Raw genomic sequence first — 27277 nt, forward strand, 5'->3', positions numbered from 1 at the left:
AACATAATTTAAATTTTTTGTAAGTTCAATGACCTTCCCATAAGATACTTGGCAAATGCAAAAAAAAAAAAAAATCTGGAGTTTCCTAATAATTACTGACAATAAATTTGAACAAATAAATGTGAAAATTAAACAGTACTATCAAAATAAGTTTACCCTTTCCCTAAGTTATACGTGTACACTTGGTCTTATAAACAACTGGAAACTCAGTCTATCTGGTCCCCTTGGGTGGACTTTGACTTCCTCAGGTTCCTATTCATCATGATTTAAATCTTGGAACTGCATCCAAGAGGAAGCTTAACAATAGTGATTGTTTATTTTGTAGGTTTTAAAGAAGCTAGAGTGCCAGAGAAGACCTTTGAAGTGTGAAGAGATTTCCTGTAATTGAAACCAAAATGTCATTTATAGATCCGTATCAGCACATTATAGTAAGTCATTTACTGTTTATATATCCTTTCTGGGAGGGAGGCTGATACACTTCTCTGCAGGAGTCTTGCTGGCATTGGCCAATAAAGTACAACTCTAAGACAAATCCAGAACAGAGGTACTTGGAGGGAAAAAAAATACCAACCCAGGTGCAACAGTACAGAACATTCACGGAACAATAGAAGATGTAGTTACCACTTAGCAATTACCAGTCTGTGTAAGTTCTACCTTTCACATGCACTGAGAGAAGATAAAGGAATTCTTGAATTGAAGGCTATATTTGGGTATGCGTTGCCAGGGTAAAGCATTCTGTAAAATTTCCCTTTGCTGTTCTTAAACCAATTCTTCTGTAGGTGGTTAGTTTATAATAAAGAGTAATTTCAAATTTTAGTATGTATTTTTCCAAACTCAGTTTTCTGATAGAAGAAAAACAGGATTTCTTTGCTGAATTCAACGATCCAGTTTGGCTTATATGGACTAGAAATAGTTTTTATGGACATTAAGGAATAATCTGGATACCATCCTCTCTCTTTCCCTGCCTGGAGAGCAAGGATTAACATATTACAAGTGTTTTCTAATGCCTTCTTCCCCTCTATTCACAACTTGAATCATTAAAAACTACACTCAGCTTTCCTACTTCACAAAGAAGCCTCATCAAGGACCTCTTTTGGTGCTGAATTCAGTGGACTCTTCAGCACCCCCATCCTCCCCCAACATCCCACCCTGACCTCCCCCAACCCCACTGGTCATTCTCTTCTTAAAACTCTTCTTGGGCGCCTGGGTGGCTCAGTTGGTTGGGTGACTGCCTTCAGCTCGGGTCATGATCCCGGAGTCCCAGGATCGAGTCCCACATCAGGCTCCCCGCTCAGTGGAGTCTGCTTCTCCTCTTGACCCTCTCCCCTCTCATGCTCTCTCTCACTCTCTCTCTCTCAAATAAATAAATAAAATCTTTAAAAAAAAAAAAAAACTCTTCTTGATGGGGCGCCTGGGTGGCTCAGTTGGTTAAGCAGCTGCCTTTGGCTCAGGTCATGATCTTGGGGTCCTGGGATTGAGTCCCACAACAGGCTCCTTGCTCAGCCGGGAGCCTGCTTCTCCCTCTCCCCAAACCCCTCGTGCTTTTTCTCTCTCTCTCAAATAAATAAAACCTGAAAAAAAACCAAAAACCTCTTCTCAATTTTTCTGTGGTTCTGTTTCAGATTTCTCTGGTTCCATTTCCTATTTTCTTGCAATTGGTTCCTTAGTTTTCTTTGCAAGCTGCTGTTCCTGTTGGACTCTTTTTTTTTCTTTTAATTGATGTATAGCATAAATAAAGTGCATAAATCTTAATTGTTCAGCTTGATGGATATTAACCTATGTATTCCTCTCATGAAACCACCATCCAAATAAAAATACACAGCATTAAAAGTAATGCAGAAGAGTTGCTCATGTCCTTTCCAGTCAGTAAACTGCACAAAGGTAACCAACATTTGACTTCTATGACCATAGATAAGTGTTGCCTATTTTTGACCTTCATATGGATATCTGACTTCCACATTACATCTGTGAGATTCATTCATGTTGTTGCAAAGCAGCAGAATTGCACAGCTTTACGTTGCCATATAGCATTCCCTCATCTGAATATACTACAAACTCTCTAGTCCCCTGGTAACTCATCTCCTCGCTGAATGGCTGTGGCGCCACTACTGGAAATCAAGTAGCCATATGTGTGTGGCTTGATTTCTATGCTGTTCTATTGGTCTATTAGGCTTTGTTATATAATGACAGTTATATAACATGTCTATCTTAATTTCTGTTTTTTTTTAAGATTTTATTTATTTATTTGTCAGGCATTGAGCGAGAGAGAGAGTGAGAGAGAGAGAGCACAATCAGGGAGAGTGGCAGGCAGAGGGAGAAACAGACTCCCTGCTGAGCAAGGAGCCCGATGTGAGACTCGATCCCAGGACCCTGGGGTCATGACCTGAGCCGAAGGCAGACACTTAACCAACTGAGCCACCCAGACGTCACATCTTAAATTCTGTAGCTTTGAAATGTATCTTATATATGGTAGTGTAAAATCCTCGAGCTTTTTCTTCTTCAAGATTGTCTTGGTTATTTTCAGTCCTCTGCATTTCCATATAAATTTTTTATTGTTATGTTAATCACCACACATTACATCATCAGTTTTGGATGTAGTGTTCCATGATTCATTGTTTGTGCATAACACCCAGTGTTCCACGCAGAACGTGCCCTCCTTAATACCCATCGCCAGGCTAACCCATCCCCCCACCCTCTCCCCTCTAGAACCCTCAGTTTGTTTTTCAGAGTCCATCGTCTCTCATGGTTTGTCTCCCCTCCGATTTCCCCCCCTTCAATCTTCCCTTCCTGCTATCTTCTTCTTCTTTTTTTTTCTTAACATATATTGCATTATTTGTTTCAGAGGTACACATCTATGATTCAACAGTCTTGCACAATTCACAGCACACGCCATAGCACATACCCTACCCAATGTCTATCACCGAGCCACCCATCCCTCCCACCCCCCACCACTCCAGCAACCCTCAGTTGGTTTCCTGAGATTAAGAATTTCTCATATCAGTGAGATCATATGATACATGTCTTTCTCTGATTGACTTATTTCACTCAGCATAACACCCTCCAGTTCCATCCACGTGGCTGCAAATGGCAAGATCTCATTCCTTTTGATGGCTGCATGATATTCCATTGTGTATATATACCACCTCTTCTTTATCCATTCATCTGTCGATGGACATCTTGGCTCTTTCCACAGTTTGGCTTTTGTGGACATTGCTGCTATAAACATTGGGGTGCACGTACCCCTTCGAATCCCTACATTTGTATCTTTGGGGTAAATACCCAGTAGTGCAATTGCTGGATTGTATGGTAGCTCTATTTTCAACTGTTTGAGGAACCTCCATACTGTTTTCCAGAGTGGTTGCACCAGCTTGCATGCCCACCAACAGTGTAGGAGGGTTCCCCTTTCTCCGCATCCCCGCCAACATCTGTTGTTCCCTGACTTGTTAATTTTAGCCATTCTGACTGGTGTGAGGTGGTATCTCATTGAGGTTTTGATTTGGATTTCCCTGATGCTGAGAGACGTTGAGCACTTTTTCATTTGTCTGTTGGCCATTTGGATGTCTTCTTTGGAAAAATGTCTGTTCATCTCTTCTTCCCATTTCTTGATTGGATTATTTGTTCTTTGGGTGTTGAGTTTGATAAGTTCTTTATAGATTTTGGATAGTAGCCCTTTATCTGATATGTCATTTGCAAATATTTTCTCCCATTCTGTCAGTTGTCTTTTGGTTTTGTGGACTGTTTCTTTCGCTGTGCAAAAGCTTTTTATCTTGATGAAATCCCAATAGTTCATTTTTGCCCTTGCTTCCCTTGCCTTTGGCAATGTTTCTAGGAAGAAGTTGCTGCGGCTGAGGTCGAAGAGGTTGCTGCCTGTGTTCTCCTTTAGGATTTTGATGGACTCCTGTCTCATTAGGTCTTTCAACCATTTGGAGTCTATTTTTCTGTGTGGTGTAAGGAAATGGTCCAGTTTAATTCTTCAGCATGTGGCTGTCCAATTTTCCCAACACCATTTGTTGAAGAGACTGTCTTTTTGCCATTGGACATTCCTTCCTGCTTTGTCAAAGATTAGTTGACCATAGCGTTGAGGGTCCATTTCTGGGCTCTCGATTCTGTTCCATTGATCTATGTGTCTGTTTTTGTGCCAGTACCATACTGTCTTGATGATGAGAGCTTTGTAAATAGAGCTGGAAGTCCGGAATTGTGCTGCCGCCAGCTTTACTTTCCTTTTTCAGCATTCCTCTGCCTATCGAGGTCTTTTCTGGTTCCATACAAATTTTAGGATTATTTGTTCCATTTCCTTGAAAACAGTGGATGGTATTTTGATGGGGATTGCTTTGAATGTGTAGATTGCTCTAGGTAGCATTGACATCTTCACAATGTTGGTTCTTCCAATCCATGAGCATGGAACGTTTTTCCATTTCTTTGTGTCTTCCTCAATTTCTTTCATGAGTATTTTATAGTTTTCTGAGTACAGATCCTTTACCTCTTTGGTTAGATTTATTCCTAGGTATCTTATGGCTTTGGGTGCAATTGTAAATGGGATCGACTCCTTAATTTGTCTCTCTTCTGTCTTGTTGTTGGTGTATAGGAATGCCACTGATTTCTGTGCATTGATTTTATATCCTGGCACTTGACTGAATTCCTGTATGAGTTCTAGCAGTTTTGGGGTGGAGTCTTTTGGATTTTCCACATAAAGTATCATATCATCTGCAAAGAGTGAGAGTTTGACTTCCTCTTTGCCAATTTGGATGCCTTTGATTTCTTTTTGTTGTCCAATTGCTATGGCTAGGACTTCTAATTCTATGTTGAATAGCAGTGGTGATAGTGGACATCCCTGCCGCGTTCCTGACCTTAGGGGAAAAGCTCTCAGCTTTTCCCCATTGAGAATGATATTCGCTGTAGGTTTTTCATAGATGGCTTTTATGATATTGAGGTATGTACCCTCTATCCCTATACTCTGCAGAGTTTTGATCAAGAAAGGATGCTGTACTTTGTCAAATGCTTTTTCTGCATCTATTGAGAGGATCATATGATTCTTGTTCTTTCTTTTGTTAATATATTGTATCACATTGATTGATTTGTGGATGTTGAACCAACCTTGCAGCCGAGGGATCAATCCCACTTGGTCATGGTGAAGAATCCTTTTAATGTACGGTTGGATCCTATTGTCTAGTATTTTGGTGAGAATTTTTGCGTCCATGTTCATCAAGGATATTGGTCTATAATTCTCCTTTTTGGTGGGGTCCTCTTCTGGTTTTGGGATCAAGGTAATGGTGGCCTCATAAAATGAGTTTGGAAGTTTTCCTTCCATTTGTATTTTTTGTAACAGTTTCAGGAGAATAGGTATTAATTCTTCTTTAAATGTTTGGTAGAATTCCCCTGGGAAGCCATCTGGCTCTGGGCTTTGGTTTGTTCGGAGATTTTGGATGATTGCTTCAATTTCCTTAGTGGTTATAGGTCTGTTTAGGTTTTCTATTTCTTCCTGGTTCCATTTTGGTAGTTGATACATCTCTAGAATGCATCCATTTCTTACAGGTTATCTAATTTGCTGGCATAGAGTTGCTCACAAAATGTTCTTAGAATTGTTTGTATTTCTTTGGTGTTGGTTGTGATCTCTACTCTTTCATTCATGATTTTGTTGATTTGGGTCATTTCTCTTTTCTTTTTGATAAGTCTGGCCAGGGGTTTATCGATCTTGCTAATTCTTTCAAAGAACCTAGTTTTGTTGATCTGTTCTACTGTTCTTTTGGTTTCTAGTTCATTGATTTCTGCTCTGATCTTTATGATTTCTCTTCTCCTGCTGGGTTTAGGCTTTATTTGCTGTTCTTTCTCCAGCTTCTTTAGGTGTAGGGTTAGGTTGTGTATTTGAGACCTTTCTTGTTTCTTGAGAAAGGCTTGTATTGCTGTATACTTTCCTCTCAGGACTGCCTTTGCTGCATCCCAAAGATTTTGAACAGTTGTATTTTCATTTTCATTGGTTTCCATGAATTTTTTAAATTCTTCTTTAATTTCCTGGTTGACCCATTCATTCTTTAGTAGAATGCTCTTTAGCCTCCATGTATTTGAGTTCTTTCTGACTTTCCTCTTGTGATTGAGTTCTAGTTTCAAAGCACTGTGGTCGGAAAATATGCAGGGAATAATCCCAGTCTTTTGGTACCGGTTGAGACCTGATTTGTGACCTAGGATGTGATCTCTTCTGGAGAATGTTCCATGGGCACTAGAGAAGAATGTGTATTCCGTTGCTTTGGGATGGAATGTTCTGAATATGTCTGTGAAGTCCATTTGGTCAGTGTGTCGTTTAAAGTCGTTATTTCCTTGTCGATCTTTTGCTTAGATGATCTGTCCATTTCAGTCAGGGGGTGTTAAAGTTCCCCACTATTATTGTATTGTTGTCAATGTGTTTCTTTGCTTTTGTTATTAATTGGCTTATACAATTGGCTGCTCTCATGTTAGCGGCATAAATATTTACAATTGTTAGATCTTCTTGTTGGCTAGACCCTTTAAGTAGGATATAGTGTCCTTCTTCATCTCTTATTACAGTCTTTGGTTTAAATCTAATTTGTCTGATATAAGGATTGCCACCCCAGCTTTCTCCTGGTGTCCATTAGCATGGTAAATGGTTTTCCACCCCCTCACTTTCAATCTGGGGGTGTCTTTGGGTCTAAAATGAGTCTCTTGTAGACAGCATATTGATGGGTCTTGTTTTTTAATCCAATCTGATAGCCTGTGTCTTTTGATTGGGGCATTTAGGCCATTTACATTCAGGGTAACTATTGAAAGGTATGAATTCAGTGCCATTGTATTGCCTGTAAGGTGACTGATACTGTATATTTCTGTGTTCCTTTGTGATCTATGCTGCTTTTAGGCTCTCTCTTTGCTTAGAGGACCCCTTTCGATATTTCTTGGAGGGCTGGTTTCGTGTTTGCAAATTCCTTTAGTTTTTGTTTGTCCTGGAAGCTTTTTATCTCTCCTTCAATTTTCAATGACAGCCTAGCTGGATATAGTATTCTTGGCTGCATAGTTTTCTTGTTTAGTGCTCTGAACATGTCATGCCAGTCCTTTCTGGCCTGCCAGGTCTCTGTGGATAGGTCTGTTGCCAATCTAATGTTTCTGCCATTACATATCTCTTCTCCCAAGCTGCTTTCAGGATTTTCTCTTTGTCTCTGAGACTCGTAAGTTTTACTATTAGATGTCGGGGTGTTGACCTATTCTTACTGATTTTGAGAGGGGTTCTCTGTGCCTCCTGGGTTTTGATGCCTATTTCCTTCCCCACATTAGGGAAGTTCTCTGCTATCATTTGCTCCAATATACCTTCTGCCCCTCTCTCTCTTTCTTCTTCTTCCAGGATCCCAATTATTCTAATCTTGTTTCGTCTTATCGTATCGCTTATCTCTCGAATTCTGCCCTCGTGATCCAGTAGTTGTTTATCTCTTTTTTTCCTCAGCTTCTTTATTTTCCATCATTTGGTCTTCTATATTGCTGATTCTCTCTTCTGCCTCATTTATCCTAGCAGTTAGTGCCCCCATTTTTGATTGCACTTCATTAACAGCCTTTTTGATTTTGATTTGGTTAGATTTTAGTTCTTTTATTTCTCCAGAAAGGGTTTCTCTATAACTTCCATGCTTTTTTCAAGCCCAGCTAGTGTCTTTAAAGTCATGATTCTCAACTCTAGGTCCGACATCCTACTAATGTCCCTATTGAGTAGGTCCCTGGCAGACGGTACTACCTCTTGTTCTTTTTGTTGAGGTGATTTTTTTCGTCTTGTCATTTTGTCCAGAGGAGAATAGATGAATGAGAGAACAAAATGAGCTAACAGGTTAACAACATCCCCAGCAAATATACTCTAAACAAATCAGAAAAGACCTGAAACCAGGGGAAAAGAAAGGGAAAGAAACAAAAAAGAAAGAGAAAAAAAAAAGAAAAAGATGAAAACAAACAAAAACAGAACAAAACAAAACAAAAACAGAATATGATAAAGTATGATCAGGTTGGTGCATAGATTAGTGCCACACACTAGATTTTGGGTGTATTTTTGTCTGTTAGAAGAAAGTGCCTCCTAAAATTTTAAAGAAAGAAAGACTTATATATGTACAAAATAAGGGTTGATACAATGAAGGGATGGAAGATGACTGTGAAGATGAAAATTATAAAAGATTTAATAAAAGGAATTGATAAGTTGTTTGAAAAAAGAAAGAATTTAAAAAAAAAAGGGAGAGAATTTGATCAGGTAGGAGACTAGAACAAATCCATACACCAGTGATTTAGGGTATATTTTGATCTGTTAGAAGAAACTGTATCTCAAAATTTTAAAGAGAGAACAACTTATATATATATATGCCAAAAATAAGGGTATCTACTATGAAGGGATAGAATATCACTCTAAAAATGAAAAATAAAAATGTTTTTTTTTTCAAAAAGGGATTGATAAGATGTTGGTTGAAAAAGGGAAAAAGAAAAATTCCAGAAAAAAAAACCAGTTAAAAAAATTAACTTTGAAAAACTAATGAATCATGGTAAAAAAAGCCATGAATTCTATGTTCAGTATTTCTCTAGCGCTGGAGTTCTCCTGTTCTCCTTGATGGGTAAACTTGGCCTTGGCTGGCTGTTCGTGCTGATCTTCTGGGGGAGGGGCCTGTTGCCGTGGTTCCCAAAAGTCTTTGCGGGAGGCGGAATTGCCCCACCCTTGCCGGTCCGGGCTAAGTAATCTGCTCGGGTCTGCTCTCAGGAGCTTTTGTTCCCTGCAAGCTTTCCGTACAGCTTTGGAGGACAAGAGTGAAAATGGTGGCCTGCCAATCTCCGCCAGGAGGAGCCGAGAGTTTGGGGCCCCGCTCCTCAGTGGACCCCCAGAGAAAAGCAGTCAGTCACTCCTGTCTCCCCGGTCTCAGGCCGCACTCCGTGCTCCCCCGGCCTGTGACCGAGCGTTTCTATCTCTGGCACCTGACCCCGTGTGGAGTCTCCAAACCCAGCAGATCCCTGCGGTGCGCTCCTGCGCTGCTCCTCCCGGGGGAGGAAGGGGAGTCTCCCTGGATCTGCCACTTGTTGGGTCCCTGCTGGAGGAGCAGTGGCCCGACTGGGCTGCTAATCACAGTTTATGGCAACCCCGAGCTGAGAGCCCACACCTTGGCTCCATCTCTGCAGCCGGCTTCCCTGCTCTGATACCTGGGAGCTCTGCCGCACTCAGGCACCCCCGGTCTTTCTGTGACCCCAAGGGTCCTGAGACCACACTGTCCCACAAGGGTTTCACCCCCCGCTTAGCCACTGGAGCGACGTCCCTCCGCGGAGCCGACTTCTAAAAGTTCCGATTTTGTGCTCTGCGGCTCTATCACTTGCCAGAAGCGGCTGATGGAGGCCCCCTCCCCTGCCGTCTATCCTCCCGAATATTGCCTCGGATTCACTTCTCCGCACGTCCTACCTTCCAGTAAGTGGTCGCTTTTCTCTTCAGAGAGTTGTTGCTATTCTTGTCTTCGATCTCCTGTTGAGTTCGTAGGTGTTCAGAATGGTTTGATCCCTATTCAGCTGAATTCCTGAGACCAGACGAAATTCAGGTCTCCTACTCCTCCGCCATCTTGCTCCGCCCCCTCCATTTCCATATAAATTTTGCAATCAGTTTGTCAGTTTGCACACACACATACACACACACACACACACACACACAACTGCTGGGATTTTTATTGGCCCTGTAATGACTTTATAGACCAATTAAGGGAGAGATGGTATGATAAAGATATTGAATCTCCCCACCCATTAATAACATATGAATCTAATCCAAAACTAATGTTATTTAGATTATCTTTAATTCTCTCAAGAGTGTATTGTAGATTTCAGTAAGATATCTTTTATAGTATTCCCCTCCTTACCTGCAGTCTGACTTTATACAGAAGCAGATGATCCTCCTTCTGACGTATCATCAGAAGGTCAGTAGTAACCTAACACTAAGTCACAAAGTCTGTGTTATTCACTGACTTTATCTCATCACCTAGGCATTTTATCGTCTCATATCATCACAAGGGGAGTGATACAAGATTCTTTGAGAGAGAGAGCACATTCACATAACTTTTATTACAGTATGTTATTATAGTTCTATTTTATTATTAGTTATTGTTGTCAATCTCTTACTGTGTCTAATCTATAAATTAAACTTTATCCTAGGTGTGTACATACAGGAAAAAACAGTATATAGAGTGTTTGTACTATCCACAGTTTCAGGCATCCATGGTGGGGTACCTGGGAGGTTGCTTAGAATGTATCCCCTGTGGCTAAAGAGGGATTACTATATATCTTTTTTTGGATGTATTTCTTGATAGTTGATGTTTAAGCATCATTATTTGTAAATTTTATTTTCCAATTAGTTTTTGCATTTATATCAAGATACCATTGATTTTTGTAGATCTAATAAACTTACTGAATTTCTTTATTAATTTTAATAGTTTGTAGGTTCTTTTGGATTTTGAACTTACACATTCCTGTTATCTGTGAATAATGCCAATTTTACTTCTTGCTTTTAAATTTTTAAATATTTATCTTTAGAGCTTTATTAATTGTAGACCATCTACTTTAGGTATAGCACATAGGTTTGGGAATGTCACATTTTCATAATTGCTCAATGAAAAATATTTTCTAACTTTTTCTAACTCAGTCCCTGAACGGAGCTTTGACTCATGGGGTACTTAGACACGTGTATATTAATTTTCAAACAGTTTTCTTTTGTCTTTGATTTCTAATCTAATTCCACTCTGTTCAGAGAACATACTCTTGCATGATTTTTTGTTGTTTGTAATACGTTTATATATGATTATGGCCCAGCATATTGTCTATTTTGGTAAATGTTCCATATACAACAATATGTTTCCATTTTCAACTTTTGCTTTATGAATTTTGAAGATATGTTATTAGTGCATATAAGTTCTGGATGTATATATTTCTCTAATTGATGTTTTATCATTGTAAGTCCTTTTTTTATTTCTAATGATAGCTTTGTTCTAAATTTTACTTTGTCTTTGATTAATTTGACTTCTTCCAGTTTCTTTGATTAGTGTGTATGCATCCTTTATTCAATTTATATTTTTCCTTTTATTTAAAGTGTGGTTTTTGTGAAAAGCATATAATCAGGGGTGCCTGGATGGCTCAGTCGGTTAAGCGTCTGCCTTCAGATTCCCGAGAGGAATTCCCTAGAGGGAGTGACATGTAAGCCTAGACTTGAAGGTTTAGCGCACAAGGGAAGTGAAGAAGGAGAAAATTACTTTTCTGGATTGGAAAAAAGCAAATGTGAGGTAATCTGGAGATGAGAAAGTTCATTTAAGGAAATGAAAGAAGTTCAGGATGGTTGGAGTATGATACATTTCAAAGAACATAATTATTTCAAATATCCTCCCTCTCCTACCTAAATCTGACCAGGTCTTCTTACTGACCGCTGTATGGTCTCCACATGTCTCTTGTCAGATGACCTTGTGAGCTGGCCATTTAGTTTCTTCTCTTAACATGGCAGAGCATATTTAAAAATCAAACTGCTCTCTGGATATTTTAACTCATTGCTGTCACCTTTTCTTGCAAATTTTAACTATAGCTAAATATTTAGGACATAGTAATTACCTATGCGGCATCTTAATATGGTGAAGCTTGCAAACCACGTATCTGTATCACGGTTTTCGTTACCTTTCCCAGCATCACCATGGGACATTTAATTTGTATTCCAATTTATAGCGCTTTTAAATGAGAATCCTTAAGAGCTTTGTAGTTTTGTTCTTCTTGTTCTTTCTGTGTATGTATGAAAAACACTGCGTGTGTATGTCTATGTAAATTGTTTTAGTGGCAAAATTCCCTGCTCTAGTTTTCACAGAAAGATACTTTTCAAAAATACATAAATGAGCATACTCAACAGAGAATAATTTTAGTAAAAAGGAAAGATGGGGAAAACTAAGTTAGCTAAGTTGTAATGAGTGGTACCAGACAGGCCAACACCGTTTTGGCTGCCTCAAGGCACAGAAGATTGGCCTTATATTCCCCACACCTGTGATGCCGTGACATGTTGGGGAATCCCTTGGGCTGATGCAGCAATTCACAGCCAGCAAGTTCTCCTGCTTCCCACAGTGCTGGCTTTTAAGAACCTGGTAGAAACTGGAGCGATAAACATATGGCAGAATTCAGTGTCCATATGTTTAGAGTCCTTGTGAGGTATTTTCTAACCTGAAGAATGTTTGTGTCTCCAGGCTTTATTGAAATTCTTTTGGACCAATCTTACAAGGATAAGTAAAGTATAAATTATTTATAAAAATTTCCATCTTTTTACTCTGAAAATGAGTCACTTCCCTGGAGTGAAAAAGAATCCACACCTCTTCCCACCACCCTATTAGCAGTGGAGGGCCACTGTCCCACATCCACAGAACCCAAGATTGTCTTCACATTAGACATAGTCAACCACATGGGTGTGCTAGCATAAGTGCCTGCTAAAATACAGGGACCTTTGAAAAACATCATTGTGGGTGACTGGAAATTTTAACGGGAAAGTAGAAAGATATTATTCTAGATTATTATGGTAACATGGCGGGGGAGGGGGGCAACACAGGGTAAGGAATCAAAGAGCTAGTATTCTAGCGGTATTTCCTGTCTTAAGTTACGTGCTCCTGAGCACTGAAACTGAGTTTTAGCTGCTTCGTGTGGAAAAACAGGGCATGAATAGTACCTGCTGTGTCTGCTTCACAAGGCTTTTATAAATAATAAATTGCTATGTGTATAAAAGTATTCTCTAGACACAGTAAAGAAAGGTATTTCCAGCCAAGGGACATCAGAGGGTGAGACACTGCTATTGAGAAATCAAAAATATTAAAGGTGGCAAAAACCTCCTGTTGCAAAGCCTAATGCCGTGCAAAACTAACAATGAGTTTTATGGCAAATAGCACATTTGTTGTTGTTGTTCTAGAAAAGTGAAAAAAAGGATGGTTAGTGATCAGCTTCTCAACTTTCCCTGATACCAGTCATTCCTTAGGGTGCAGTCTATGGAATTTTCAACTTAAAATGGGGATGGTTTATGAGGGTACTAATCCTTAGAAGGCTCACACTCTCTCAAGGCTGCTCAGTCTCAGCCTTCTCCTCTCTGGATCAGCAAAAACAATGCTTACCACTCTGGGTTTTGGTGCTCTTTTTGATTTTTGATCTCTTTCCTGGTAGTTAAGGCCTTTCTATCTTGTTAGTTCTTTGTTACTCTATTAGTCCATGTTCTCCAGGGGTGATAGAGAGGTAGGTAAGATAGAGTCTTAATTTAGCTTATAAGCAACAGAAATTTGTTGCTCAGAGTTCTGGAGGCTGGGAAATCCAAGATCAAGGCACCAGCATGGTTGCATATGGTGAGGGCCCTGTTCCCTGGTTTGTAGCCATTCTGTCCTCACGAGGTAGAAGAGGCAAGGAATCTGTCTAGATTTTCTTCTATAAAGGCACAAATCCATTCATGAAGGTTCCTTACACCTCCCAAAGTTCTAATCTCATAATCTTTGAGGGGTTAGGATTCCAACATAGGAAATGGTGGGGGGAGGCACAAACCCTTAGACCATAGCAGTTAGATCTAGATATGGAGACTTATTTTGAAGAATTGTCTCATGTGGTTATGGAGACTGTGAAGTCACGCATTCTGCCCTCTGTCGAATGGAGAGCCAGGAAAGACAGGGCTATAATTCAGTCCACTTCTGACGGCTTGAGAACCCAGGGGGCTAATGCTATAAATAGCAGTCCAAGGTCAGGAGAAGAAGACATGAGGGGTTTCAGCTCAAGCAGTAAGACTGGAAGAAAAGAGGCAAATTCCTCCTTTTGTTCTCTTCGGGCCCTCCGCAGATTGGATAATGCCAGTCCACACTGGGGAAGGCAACCTACTTTCCCGAGTCCCTGATTAAATGATAATCTCATTTGGAAAGACCCTTACAACACACCCAGGAGTAATATTTAATCTGAACACCCCGAGGTCAGTTGCAGTTACTTTTTGGAAAGTCTTTACTTATTTTGTAAAACCTTATTCAGTTTTTAGTTATTTTCTGTGGGAAGTGATTATGTGGGAAGTGTCTTATGATTGTTTAACCTACCATTATTACAAGTGGAGTTCCCCCATTGTGTTTACTCTAGATCAGTAGTGCCTCTAGATAATCCCCAGAAGATAGATAAAAAAAAAGTTTCATCTTAAAAGATTTCCACAGATGGTAAAATTATCCCCCAAACTTGATATTCAATATTGATCTCTTTGAAATTCTAATGTTGGAGGCTGGGTTGGTTTCAGGGGACCCCTGACAAATCCCATGTCACTGGCGATATAATTTCATTTTACAAATGTGGAAGCCAAGGCAGAAAAACTGAGTTGAAATATCAGGCAATTTATTATAATTATCCTTCTGACTTATGTCCATGTCTTTTAGTTACGAATCTTTCACTTAGTGCTTAATGGCAAAGATGAACTAAGACCAAGAGAAGCTTTTGAAGAAGGCCCTTAAAATAAAGATAAATTACCCCAAATGGCATCGGTAAATATATCTATATTTTCAAGTCTGTTTGATCTCCTAGACTTAACATACACATCTGAAAATCATCATTGCAAAGACATTGTAGATTTGAACAAACACGGCATATCCACTAGGTCAGTAATTCCAACCTACATAAATATTTCTGCTACCCAAAGCATCTTTAAGAATGTGGGGGGGGGTGATAAATGTTCAAGTGTGCATGGTGCTTATGTGTTCTGATGAGCCTCTCCAGGAGAATGAAGGTGTATCTCTCTACCTCATGGTCCTCAACCCAGCCATAATTACTCCAAGGAGAGTATAGATTTCTTCAGGAGTATTGCAGTAATAAAGAAGCTGATGTTCAAAAAAAAAAAAATCTGTGTGTGTGGTACTATGGTATGCAGTTACATTGGACCAGAGTCTATATCTCAATTAAAAGTTAGGTGCTAAAAATTTGGGTGACTTGAATTTCAGGTATCTTGAAGATGTTATAGTCACTATAAATTTATGGTGAGTATGTCATTAAGTGAGTATTTTAGATGCAAGCTGTCACCATCAAATATTTCTTTTTTGTACTGGTTTTCTGCTAGGGCAGTCTCAGTAATCCCGATTAAAATAGGACTTAAAATCTTTTAACCTCAGTGAAAATGAACTCTATATTTACTTTAATTTTTAAATATATATACATATTTATTATATATATTATTACTGTTTTTAATATATATATTTTTGTGTAAGTGGGCAAAGCTTCTTGTTCACAAGAGAGAAGAAACTCAGATTTCTGATTATGATTTTCTTTTAATAAAGAAAAATCTGGCTCTGCTAGAGCTAACAAATTCTGTTGACAAATTAGGTGTTTGGGACATTAGGATAATTTATGCATATGGCAGTCCATGACTGAGAATACTTTTTTTTTTTTAAAGATGTTATTTATTTATTTGACAGAGAGAGAGAGTGAGAGCACAAGCTGGGAGACAAAGGGAGAGGGAGAAGCAGGCTTCCCGCTGAGCAGGGAGCCCGATGCGGGCCTTGATCCCAGGACCTTGGGACCATGGCCTGAGCCGAAGGCAGATGCTTAACGACTGAGCCACCCAGGTGCCCCCATGACAGAATTCTTAAAGCAAGTTTAGAGAGCATGATAGATTGTAAATAGATAAACTGGCCACTCATTAAAAATGTGAGAGAATAGTAACACAATGCCTGTGCCTCTCAAAGTATTAGAATGAAATGCCACACCAGGAAGTGAAACTAAAAATATGTATCTTATCTAAAAAACTATCCTAACTCCTAGATGACATCAGTGCAGAAATTCATTTGAAACATTTCTGAGGTCTGTTTGAAATTGCCTTTTGCTGATTGTGATGATCACAATCTCTGGGTTCAGTAATGAGATTCTCCAGTCTTTATCACACTAACAGTCTTTGGTTTTAGTTTGAGTTAAAATTAGGCAATGGCAGTTAAGTAGAGAAAGAAAGATACTTGCATGCAGACTCTACCTTCTCTTCCATCAGATTTTTGGTTCTTCTTTTAGCAGCAGAACTTTCAGCAGATTAGAACAATCATCAAATTGATTTTGTACAAGCTGACTAGTTCTTTTTTCCAATGCCCAGTCATTTTAGTTACAGATGATAATGTAATTCTCCAGAATGAACTTAAAGGACTGAGCCACCTAGTAACTATTTTCCTAATGACTGGGGAATTGGAATTGCGAAAAGAAAAAGGGTTGTGATTTTCACTATGGAAAAGATTAGGGATGAAAAAAGACACTCAAAGTCAGGTAATCCAAGACCTGAAGGCAGAGCTTAATCTTGTGGCTGAGTCAGTGTATTGAGCTTATATTTGACATGTCAATTGAAATATGGCATCTCTTTTTGCCAACTACCAACTAGCATTGTGCTGAGTCATTACTTTCTTCCAGACAACACTGGTTGTGGATTCAATAATATCATTTCCTCTGGAATCACCCCTGAGACATAACCAAAAGTCTCCTATCCAAGTCGGAAGCTAGCCTAGTCCATACTAATTTGAACTTACATGTGATACTGGCTCCAGGAAACAAAGAAAAGAATTATCAAAAGATATTTGGATAGTTATTGATTGACACAAAGCATTTTTCTCCAAGAATTTGTACTTACTTTATAGATACTACAATCTTCACCGCTCTAAGAAAGACATGGGCATGATTTTGACACTCCAGTTCTGAAAATAACTTACAGGTCATCTGAAGATTTATGATATTTCCAAAATTAACTTATAAAAACCAAGAAAATGGTTGATTTGCCCCTTATTTCCTGTGAAGAGTATGCAAGTATTTCATTCATTATAGTCAAGAAAGAGTTGAGGCTAATGGAAATAAAAGCAGATTAAAACAGAGCTGAATGATAGAGAAAATAACTTAGTTAATAGAGGAACTTCAGATCAATAACAGATATAATAGGACTAGATAATAACTGTACCACTTTAATAAGTGGAAACAGCCTTTTTCACTATTAAGGTATTGGTATTTGGTATTATTCTCTGTGTAAGTCAAGGAATATACAGAGAGTGAAGACATTGGGGGCAGCAAGAATAGGTTCTAATCCAAATTTAACTTTTACTATCTATGAGATACTGGGAAATTATTTAACCTCTCAGACTCTCACTTTAGTCATATATAAATATAAATAATACCTATTTGATAGGGTTGTTGCAAAAATTAAATGAGGATTCGCATCTAGAAGAATATGTAACATATGGTTCATACTCAATGAATCCTTATAACATTATCATCTCTCTGTATGTGTTTTTTTTTAATGATGTTGAGCCTTTTTTTTTTTCTTTTAGTATTTTATTTTAAGTAATCTCTACACCGGGTGTGGGACTTGAACTCACAACCCAAGAGATTGGAGGGTATTGGTGTAATTTCTTCCTTAAGTGTTTGGTAGAATCTATCTGAGCCTGGTGCTTTTTGTTTTGGAAGGTTAAGTATTGATTCAGTTTCTTTATAGGACTATTCAGATTGTCTGTTTCCACTTGTGTGAGTTTTGGCGGATTATGTCTTTCAAAGAATTAGTCCATTTCATCTAGATTATTAAATTGTGGGCTTAGAGTTGTTCATAGTATTCCTTTATTATTCTTTTTTTTTTTTAAGATTTTTATTTATTTATTGAGAGAGAGAGAGAGAGAGAATGGTAGAGAGAGAGCATGAGAGGGAAGAAGGTTAGAGGGAGAAACAGACCCCCCACTGAGCAGGGAGCCCGATGCGGGACTCGATCCCGGGACTCCAGGATCATGACCTGAGCCGAAGGCAGTCGCTTAACCAACTGAGCCACCCAGGCGCCCCCTTTATTATTCTTTTGATGTCCACAGAATCTGGAGGGAACTTCCCTCATTTATTTATGATATTTGTAATTTGTGCTCTTTTTTTTCTTATTTGGCCTAGCTAGAGGCTTATTGATTTTGCTGCTGTTTTCAAAGAACCAATTTTTAGTGTGATTGATTTTCTCCATTGATTTTCCATTTTCAATTTTATTCATTCCTGCTCTATTTTTTACTATTTTTCTTCTGCTTACTTTGGATTTAACTTGCTTTTCTTCCTCTAGTAGACACTTAGATGATTGATTTTAGATCTTTCTTCTTTTCATATATGCATATCATGAAATAATATATGAAATATACATGTGTATGAAATATATATCAATATACATATTATTTAATTTCCTTCTAAGCACTACTTTCACTGCATCCACCCTAATTTTGCTAAATTGTAGTTTCATTTTCATTCAGTTCCAGATATTTAAAAATTTCTCCTGAGACTTCTTCATTGACATATGTGTTATTTAAAAGTGTGTTATTCAATCTCCAAGTACTTCGTGATTTTCCAGCTATCATTCTATTTTGGTTTCTGGTTTAATTCCATTATGGTCTGAGAGTACACATTGTATGATTGTCCCACATGATCTTTTTTTTTTTTAAAGATTTTATTTATTTATTTATTTGACAGAGAGAGAGACAGTGAGAGAGGGAACACAAGCAGGGGGAGTGGGAGAGGGAGAAGCAGGCCGCAGAGCAGGAGCCCTATGTGGGGCTCGGTCCCAGGACCCTGGGATCATGACCTGAGCTGAAGGCAGACGCTTAACTGACTGAGTCACCAAAGCACTCCTGTCTCACATGATCTTAAGAAGAATCTGCATTCTGCTCTTGGACAAAGTAGTCCATAGATGTCAATTATATCTAGTTGACTGATGGTGCTGTTGAGTTCAACTGTATTCTTACTAATTTTCTGCCTGATAGATCTTTCTTTTTTTTTTAAGACTTTATTTGTCAGAGAAAGAGAGAGAATACAAGCAGGAGGACTGGCAGGCAGAGGGAGAAGTAGGCTCCCTGCTGAGCAAGGAGCCTGATGTAGGACTTGATTCCAGAACCCTGGGGTCATGACCTGAGCCGAAGGCAGACACTTAACGGACTGAGCCACCTAGGCATCCCAGATCTGTCTATTTCTTATAGACGGGTGTTGAAGTCTCCAGCTATGATAGTGGATTCTTTTTTTTTTTTTTTTTTTGGTGGGGGCAGTGAGTGTGATTTTCGGTTATATAAAGCTGAGTAAGGGACAGGTGGGGGCAGGTAGGGAGAGAAAGATAGGGGGCTAGGTGCTCAGGCTCACAGAAATCCCAAAAATGTGGAGGTGTGAGGAAACCAGAGATAAGGGAACAAACCAGACCACCCTGCCCTAGGCATGTGGGGTGGGTGTCTTTTTCATGATAATCACCTGTGACCAACAAAGAATAACCAGACCCTAAAAAGGAAGTAAGCCATTGAAAGTGTTATGACTAGTCCTAGCTCAATGGTGGTATCATTAGAGTTGTTAAAAGGATTTAAGTTCCCTGGTTAGCTTCTATAAAGGACCAACCCTGAAGACCCTCAGTGGCAACCCTGTAGGGACCCCTCTCACTCTTGAGAGTTTTTTCTGTATCTTCACTTAATAAACTTGTATCGCTTTACTCACTCTCCTTTGTCCACAAGATTCATTCTCCACTCAGTGAGACAAGAACCTAGCTCTCCCGCTTCAAAGCAACACACTTTCTTGTAAGCATTCATTTCATTTATAATTGATAATTTTATTTATATGGAGGAAAACTTTGGCTACTCAGAGCACCTCTAGACCTAGAAGTTATTTCTCTTAAATAATAAACTTGAATAAGAAATATCCTGAAACATTTTACATGCTTCTCTGCCTTTTTTAAACAAAGTATGCTCATCATTCATGATTTCACCACTTCTTGATGCTGTGTTAAATCTGAACATAAAATTATTCTACTGATTGATACCTTCAGAAACTGTTGAATGCTGTATAACTGTTGATCCTATATCTCACTACTGCTGGTCCTTATGAATCTATGTTTTTATAACTTTTTTCCAGCCACCTTGATTTTAGACTGTCATTACTCATTTATCAGTGTTGCCAGTATTTTATTTTCAAGTCAGTTATGGACTTCTTAATCAGTGAAACAAGTCTATTAAAGTTAGGAAAGATAGAAGTGGCTTATAAGTGTGGGTCTCTTCTAAGATTAACAGGCTCGAGCTTTAGATAAGGACTTTGCAATTTTCAGTTAGAGAACTTTGTGAGTTCCTGCTTCCTTATTCTGCTTTGGTGGATAGAGTTGTTTGGTAACTACTTTCTAGTTAGGTGAAGTATTTAATAAGGTCTTCTAGAAACTTTAAACATTGTTACATATGGTTTATAACAAATGCATTAAAATTAATATAAGTAGTTCACTGGTTATGGCCTTAGGTCCAAAGGATTTTGAATACTGCTCTGGAAATGCCTTGCCAAAAAAAACTTTCATTGAACAGTAACAATAAAAACAAACAAATCTGAATAATGCAAACATCTTGCTCTGACTTTGCCTTTCGAAGCCCAGGCTTCCTTGTCATTCTATACAAAGCCTGATTGTCTTCCTGGAAGGCCTGAGGTCCTCATTTACATTTTCCCTCCAGCTTGGTAAACCTGACAGCAAAAAACTTCCACTAGTCCAGTCGTAGTGACATTTTTTAAAGCATGATCTAAACTTCTCAATAATTCTGTGGTGGGAGAGAGGAGAGACTCGAATAAGAAACAGCCCTGGGATCAAAGGATGTTTCTGGTATGAATGTTACTTCCCTTCAACCTGAATGTTTTTAACTAGTCTCAAGGAAACAATGAGAACAGTTTTCTTGGATTCTATGTTGGAAGCTTGTTTTTAATTTACTGCTCTTTATTTCCAGGTGGAGCACCAGTATTCCCACAAATTCACGGTAGTGGTGTTACGTGCCACCAAAGTGACCAAGGGGGCCTTCGGTGACATGCGTAAGTGTCCTTATTTGCTTTTCTGTTGAAAATGAATAATTCACTCTTTAGTTACCCTAGTTCTCTGATAAGTGTGGGGGGGGGGCTGTCCCTCGTTCAAATGTGGTTATCTTTGTCCAGATCTTTAAATGATAACATTTTGAAAAGTTCTCTGATGTCTGATCTCTGTCAGAATAGTGTTTTATCTTGACTTTAGATTAATTGAGAGTACTTGGACTCAGACAAAATGACTGTCTTAGGACATACAGATTTTTGGAATTTTTGGAAAGAGTGCTGAGTCAAGAAAAAGATTTCACGCAAGCTGCCTCTGAGGCATGGTGCCTACAGGATTTTAAAAAATGCAGTTTCTCTAGTTCTTATGCCTTTGAGTGTTTTTATTATGTGTGGAAATAGCTATAGAAACTGGTGGTAGTGCAGCTGGAAATGACCTGAACCACACAGCCTGAGGATAATGGTGAATTAGCTTGCTGGCAGTATCCCTCTCCACACTTTGAAAAGCAGTTTTCCCGGTTAATCTCCCCACTCAAATGGCTGGGGGTCATGGGGGTAGGAATCCAAGGAAAGATAAGGATTATAATGGACGAATTTGGCAAAGGTTTAGATTATTGTTAAAATATGGGAATAGGCAATTGACCCCTCAGAAGAGGTTTTGGAGAAAGAACGGAGGTTGCAGTTAATGGGTCTGGGAAACAGGAAAGTCTGCCCTGCCGGTACTCCGAGAAGAGAATCTTGGCAGTGAGAGTGCGGAGAAGTCCCAGGCTGAGCAAACAGCGTGTTCAAAAGCGAGAGAGCTGAATGCTTGTGAGGACCTCGAACAGGTCCGGTGTTATTAGAGAACAGAGAGCAAAGGGGAAGGGGGACGAGCACTAAGAGGACAAGGTCCAAGATTGCAGTTTCATCAGAAATGCGATGGGGAAAATTTTGGTGGCATTTGACTCACGAGTCACACGACTGGATCTTCATTTAAAAAAAAAGTTTTTTCTGGCCATACTGTGTTACATAGATTGGAAGCAAATGCGGACAATACTTTTTATTTTTAAGAATACAAATAATAGGGGCATCTGGGTGGCTCAGTTGGTTAAGCGACTGCCTTCAGTTCAGGTCATGATCCCAGGGTTCTGGGATTGAGCCCCGCATTGGGCTCTCTGCCCATTGGGGAGCCTGCTTCTCCCTCTCCCTCAGCGGCTCCCCCTGCTTGTGCTCTCTCTCTCTCTGTGTGTGTGTCAAATAAATAAATAAGATCTTAAAAAAAAATACAAATAATAATGCAAGAATAAAAATGAGCTTGTTGAAATCATGCTGAAAATGGGCCAATGGAGAAAAGTTAAATACTAAGAAAAAAAATGCAAGCTCGGTGCTCAAGCCTTCAGTGAATGAAAAAGAGTGTCTGGGGAGTGGGTAGAAATTAGAAGTAAAATGGGAAACGACGTAGAATCTAAGGGTCAGAGTTTTGGATGAGCAGAGATTTTCATGAGAGGTGAGGGAACAAGGACAATTTCCTCAACTTTCATCTGGACCAAGGGGTTATATTCTAAATTTTATCTCCTAATTCTGTCCAAACCATTTAATCCCTCTCTTGTCAGTGTTCTGAAGTGATTCTTATTTTGTGTTTTCTAATCCTTTGCATTTTCATCATTTAAATGATAGTTCACTGGAAGAAAGAGAAGTCACGTCAGAAGCCATATTTAAAAACTGGTATATCCCCCATGGCCTGGGGAAAAGGCACAGGCTTTACAACTCAAGAGCTCGACTGTTAGAAAAACTGTTCTTAATTCACCAGAAGCCTGTTGGGAACTTGCCAGGCGTGCAAGCTACTGACCTAATTTGACTTTTAAAAAAATATAGTTTTGTCATATACAAAGCAGCAGCAGCTCCTTCCCATAGTGCAGGACTTGTCGAGCAGAGACAGTGGGTATTACTGTGTTGAAGACGAGCCCCACGGCAGTTCCAACTCTCTGCTCTGTGAGTCGCCTTCGGCTGGGATGTATCTGATTTCCTAGCTGCTTCCCCCATAGGCACAGGCACTTGGCCTGTGGTTATTAGAAGTAAGGCGGGGAGACAATGGTGCAGCAAGTGTCATTTTAATCCTAGATGAGTGACACTGATGATAATACTTACAAATTAACATGAGATATTTACTCGTCTCATGAAACAGGGAACAGGTGCATTTTGAATCCCCCACTGTGTACATAGCACAGGTTAGACCCATGGTGTCTAGAAGTTTCCTTTTGAAAAGCAAGGACCTATGGAAGGAATAGCCACTGGCAATTAGTCACAATAGGAGAAAGGGCAGTATTATGACATTCTGCTAAAATTTTTACTCAGCATTTGTAATTTGATTTTAGTTCACTTGAGTTATTACCTAATTTTTTTGAACTGAGGGAGGGAATTGTTATCAACCTTTTATATCACTTTATTGAATTTATCTAAAGTCAGGAGGAGATAAGGAAGAACAAGAGAAAGTCTTAAAGAAATGAATTCATTGAGAAAGGTAGCATGAAAAAGTAAAGGGATGATGTACAGTGTCAAGCACTTTATTTTTGAGAAGTTGTAGGAGATTATTACAGTGAGAAAAGGTATTGGCATTAGCTGTCACTTTTCTAAGAGGAATTTTGATCATGTTGTTTGGTGAGCTTGATCAACACAAATTACCAAGTAAACTGAATTTGGGATCCTTGTATACAGAACTTCTTTCAGTATGCACAAGGATAAAGCTATAAGAAATGTCCTAAGGTCCGTGAAGACCATGATAACAGAAACCTACACTCTTTTCTGTTGTTGCTAGTGTCTGCATTTGTTTAGAAAGGCAAATTTCCATAAAGTTTTACATGTTGGTAAAGAAGAATGACAGATTACTATTGGGGTTTTTTTTTGTTTTGTCTGTGTATGTGGGGGCTTTCTCAAGGGTGTCACGCAAATCAAATGGTTGATTCCTGGTAAAATACCTATATCCACCTTTTTCTTTTTTGAGATAATACTAAGATTATATCAATTTTTTATTTTGTCCCTTGATAAATCATCCTGTTCTAATTATCTCCACTGAAAAATACTGTATTAAGTTGCTAAAACATCATAATAAAATTAGCAGCACCCCATGAACTGTATTTTGAGGGGTCAGAGCTGACATTTTAATCGTAACACTTCACTCATTTCTTTGTTTTTACCTGAGGGCCCTGGGCCAGCCAAGAACAGGCCAACCCCTTCCCAGACCTGGTTGCTAATTTCAGTGTGCTCAACTATATCATTTATACCAGGATCCCAGTGCCAACCCTTCCTTGCCTTCTTTTTTTTTTTAAAGATTTATTTCACAGAGAGAGACACAGCGAGAGAGGGAACACAAGCAGGGCGAGTGTGAGAGGGAGAAGCAGGCTCTCCGCTGAGCAGGGAGCCCGACGCAGGGCTCGATCCCAGATCCCCGGGATCATGACCTGAGTGGAAGGCAGACGCTTAACTACTGAGCCACCCAGGCGCCCCCTTCCTTGCCTTCTTATGCTCATGTCCTATGAAGAGGTAGTTTGAAGTTCATATTTGCACCTGACTCACCATAGTCTTATTTTTAAAACAAGTACTTTGCATTAATTTGGCAGTATTAACATAACTCTCACTTTGAAAGGTATAGGAAGTTGTAGTTAGATCTAACACATAGCCAGGGGCATATTAACATTGCACCAGGTGCAAGTGTTGGATGGTTGTATATTAAACTTTGTATTCTTTATTGTTCCTTTCCTCTTCTAACAGAAGTTACCTATTTGCAGAATGACTACAGTGACCATAAAAGTTCAGTTGGTGATAGTTTCCTTTGCACGTATGTGAAATGAAAAACACACATCCCTGGCCACACACCTGATTTTAAAACAGAATGAAATAGCTGGCAAAAAAAATGTTTTAGCTAACTCACTGAGTTTCTGCTCCTTTTAAAAAGTGTTGGGGAAGGGGAGGGTATGTGCTATGGTGAGCGCTGTGAATTGTGTAAGACTGTTGAATCACAGACCTGTACCTCTGAAACAAATAATACCTTATATGTTAAAAAAAAATATATAGTAGGAAGGGAAAAATGAAGGGGGGGATATTGGAGGGGGAGACAAACCATGAGAGACTATGGACTCTTTCTCTTTACTGAATTATCATCATCAGCATTAGGGTTTTCAAGAATAGTTGTGGGATGGCAGATGGATCTTCTTTAATATTCAGGAGAATGCAGAGCTTAATTCCAACATTTAAACTTTAAGAAAAAATAAATATACTTGGGGAGAATTATGAACTCGTTGTATTGAAACCAATTTTTATAAGATTGTATTGCTTAATATCTTAAGGTACTCTTTTAAGGTTTTTTTAAGAACCTCAAGCTTTTATTTTTCATCATGTCTCTGTGGGTAAATGATGTTTTATTGCAGGTAAACTCATAGCAAGATCTAGACCAAGTTCCTAATTTTTAAACAGCTGTGCCATTTGCAGGTCCAAGGCTGACCTCATCTCCCCATTTAGTGCTTTTCAAACATTAGTATCCGTACGAATCACCTCTGATTCAGTAGGTCTAGGAGAGGTCTCCCTCTTTCCCCCAGTCTTGCTCTCCCAAGCAGCAGCCTCGATCCTCGCACCTCTAGGAACACCAAGAGGATTTAGCCTCTTCAAAGTACAGGACTCTCAAACACATAGGGTTAATAATTCCCTGGGAAAGGAGCTTAGAACTCAACCTTCCCACTGTACGAGTTTGCCTGAGAGGCAGGGTGTTGGGTGTGTATGTACAGAAACATTATTTAATTTTTTGAGAATCTTCAGCAGCAGCAAAAGCAATGTGGAAATTACTCTGAGAATGTATTATCCCTCTCTGGTAGACATTCTTGAATAGCACAGTGACCAGATCTCTAGGGAGAACACATTTATGAAAGAACATAGTCTCCAGAGGCAAAACACTACTCACCAGTCCTGTGTCCTTGAGCAAATTTTCTCTGTCTTCTTTTTTAATCATACAGATGTTAGAATTCAAGAAGTTGACTAATGTGAAGTACTCACATGCATGACCCACAGTATACACTCAATAAGTATTACCTATTATGGCTAAAATTATTTCAGATCCTAACATCAGAAGACATTTATTTCTTAAATATAATCTCTGTGTGAGCTAAAGAATATTCTTTGGGGATAGTCTGTGCACTGGGATAATTTTCACTTTTTCATCTTGGAGACAAGAAATTTCCATGGTGAATGTGTTGAGCAAATTGCTGGATCCTTCTTTTTTCAGCTTGGAAGAAAGAAATGGTGGAATGGTACTTCCGTTGTCTTTTCTGATACACTTGGGCACAGTTCACTCCTGTGTTCCTCTCACAGCAGTCCAGACTTCTGTTTAACACTTGTCACCTGGGCATCTAATCAAGCATTTGTAACACTGTGGCCTGTGTCTTACTCACTTTTTAGAAAATCGGTGCTTAGCCTTGAGTCTGGCCTGTTAGATCTCAGAGAATTTTGGATTAATGAATAGAATGCACAAATGTGTGTAATTATACCTTTCTTCTTGGATATTGCTTTCTTTTTGCCTCACTAAAGAGAGAATTTTAAAAATAATTTTAGGGATGCCTGGGTGGTTTAGTCGGTTGAGCATCGGACTCTTGATTTTGGCTCAGGTTATGATCTCAGGGTCGTGAGATCGAGCCCCTTGTCAGGCTCCACGTTGGGTGTGGAGCCTGCTTGGGATTCTCTCTCTCTCCCTTTGCCCCTTCCCCCACGCCCCTCTCTAATAATAATTTTATACTCCATCTTTTTTTTTAAGACTTTATTTATTTGTTGGAGAGAGAGAGCACAAGCAGGGGGAGCGGCAGGCAGAGGGAGAAGCAGACTCCCTGCTGAGCAGGGAGCCTGATGCAGGACTCGATCTCAGGACCCTGGGATCATGACCTGAGCCGAAGGCAGAGGATTAACTGACTGAGTCACCCAGGCGCCCCTATACTTTATCTTTTTGTAAATTATAAATACTGCTGCTATTTCTATCCATAGCTACCTAGAATTTTCCTGGGTTTCAATGTACAGAAACTTTGTAACACCTTTGGATTAATATAATCAATCTTTTCTTAGATTAATTATGGTGTTTCAAATATATATATATTTTTTTACAAGTGGTGCTGCTGTTGGCCTATAGCTGCCTGCTACCCTTAAGTATATTTTTCTGCAGTCAGACATTTCCCTAGCATTAGCCCTTAAGTTAATGATGAACATGAGTTTTGGTTTACTAATATTTTTGGAATGTTTTGAGTATCCACCCAAGGTTTTAAAAATTCTATGTATAATGAAATTGTTTCCCAGTGGGATTTTTATGGGAGATAATTTCAAGATGAATAAAATGTTCCAGAACATGCCTGTCTCTGATCTCTTATCTTGTATTTTCTGTAAAGTTGAGAAATAGATTGTTAGGAGGGCACTACTGTTCTTTTTTCATTTCGAATGTCACGTAGTTTATTAAATGGACAAATGTTTTATGAGTACA

At 39.1% G+C, this 27277-nt stretch overlaps 1 protein-coding gene across 3 annotated transcripts in view; it reads left to right on the forward strand.

Annotated features, from left to right (window-relative positions):
* PLA2G4A (phospholipase A2 group IVA) overlaps positions 1-27277 on the forward strand; it is a 169878-nt gene that overhangs the window by 31570 nt on the left and 111031 nt on the right. Inside the window, exons 3-4 of one of the 3 annotated variants that reach the window (XM_028121544.2) lie at positions 326-428; positions 20718-20799. In XM_028121544.2, coding sequence (XP_027977345.1) covers positions 396-428; positions 20718-20799 — 115 coding nt within the window. In that variant the 5' untranslated portion in view covers positions 326-395. Of the gene's footprint in view, positions 1-325; positions 429-20717; positions 20800-27277 lie in introns of those variants that run through there. The other 2 variants (XM_088016877.1, XM_028121545.2) reach the window with 2 other exon arrangements.

The sequence above is a fragment of the Eumetopias jubatus genome, unplaced genomic scaffold (genome assembly GCF_037043125.1).
Source record: "Eumetopias jubatus isolate StellerSeaLion01/CBP00866 unplaced genomic scaffold, mEumJub1_p1.0 scaffold_12, whole genome shotgun sequence".
In the NCBI taxonomy this organism is placed as follows: Eukaryota; Metazoa; Chordata; class Mammalia; order Carnivora; family Otariidae; genus Eumetopias; species Eumetopias jubatus.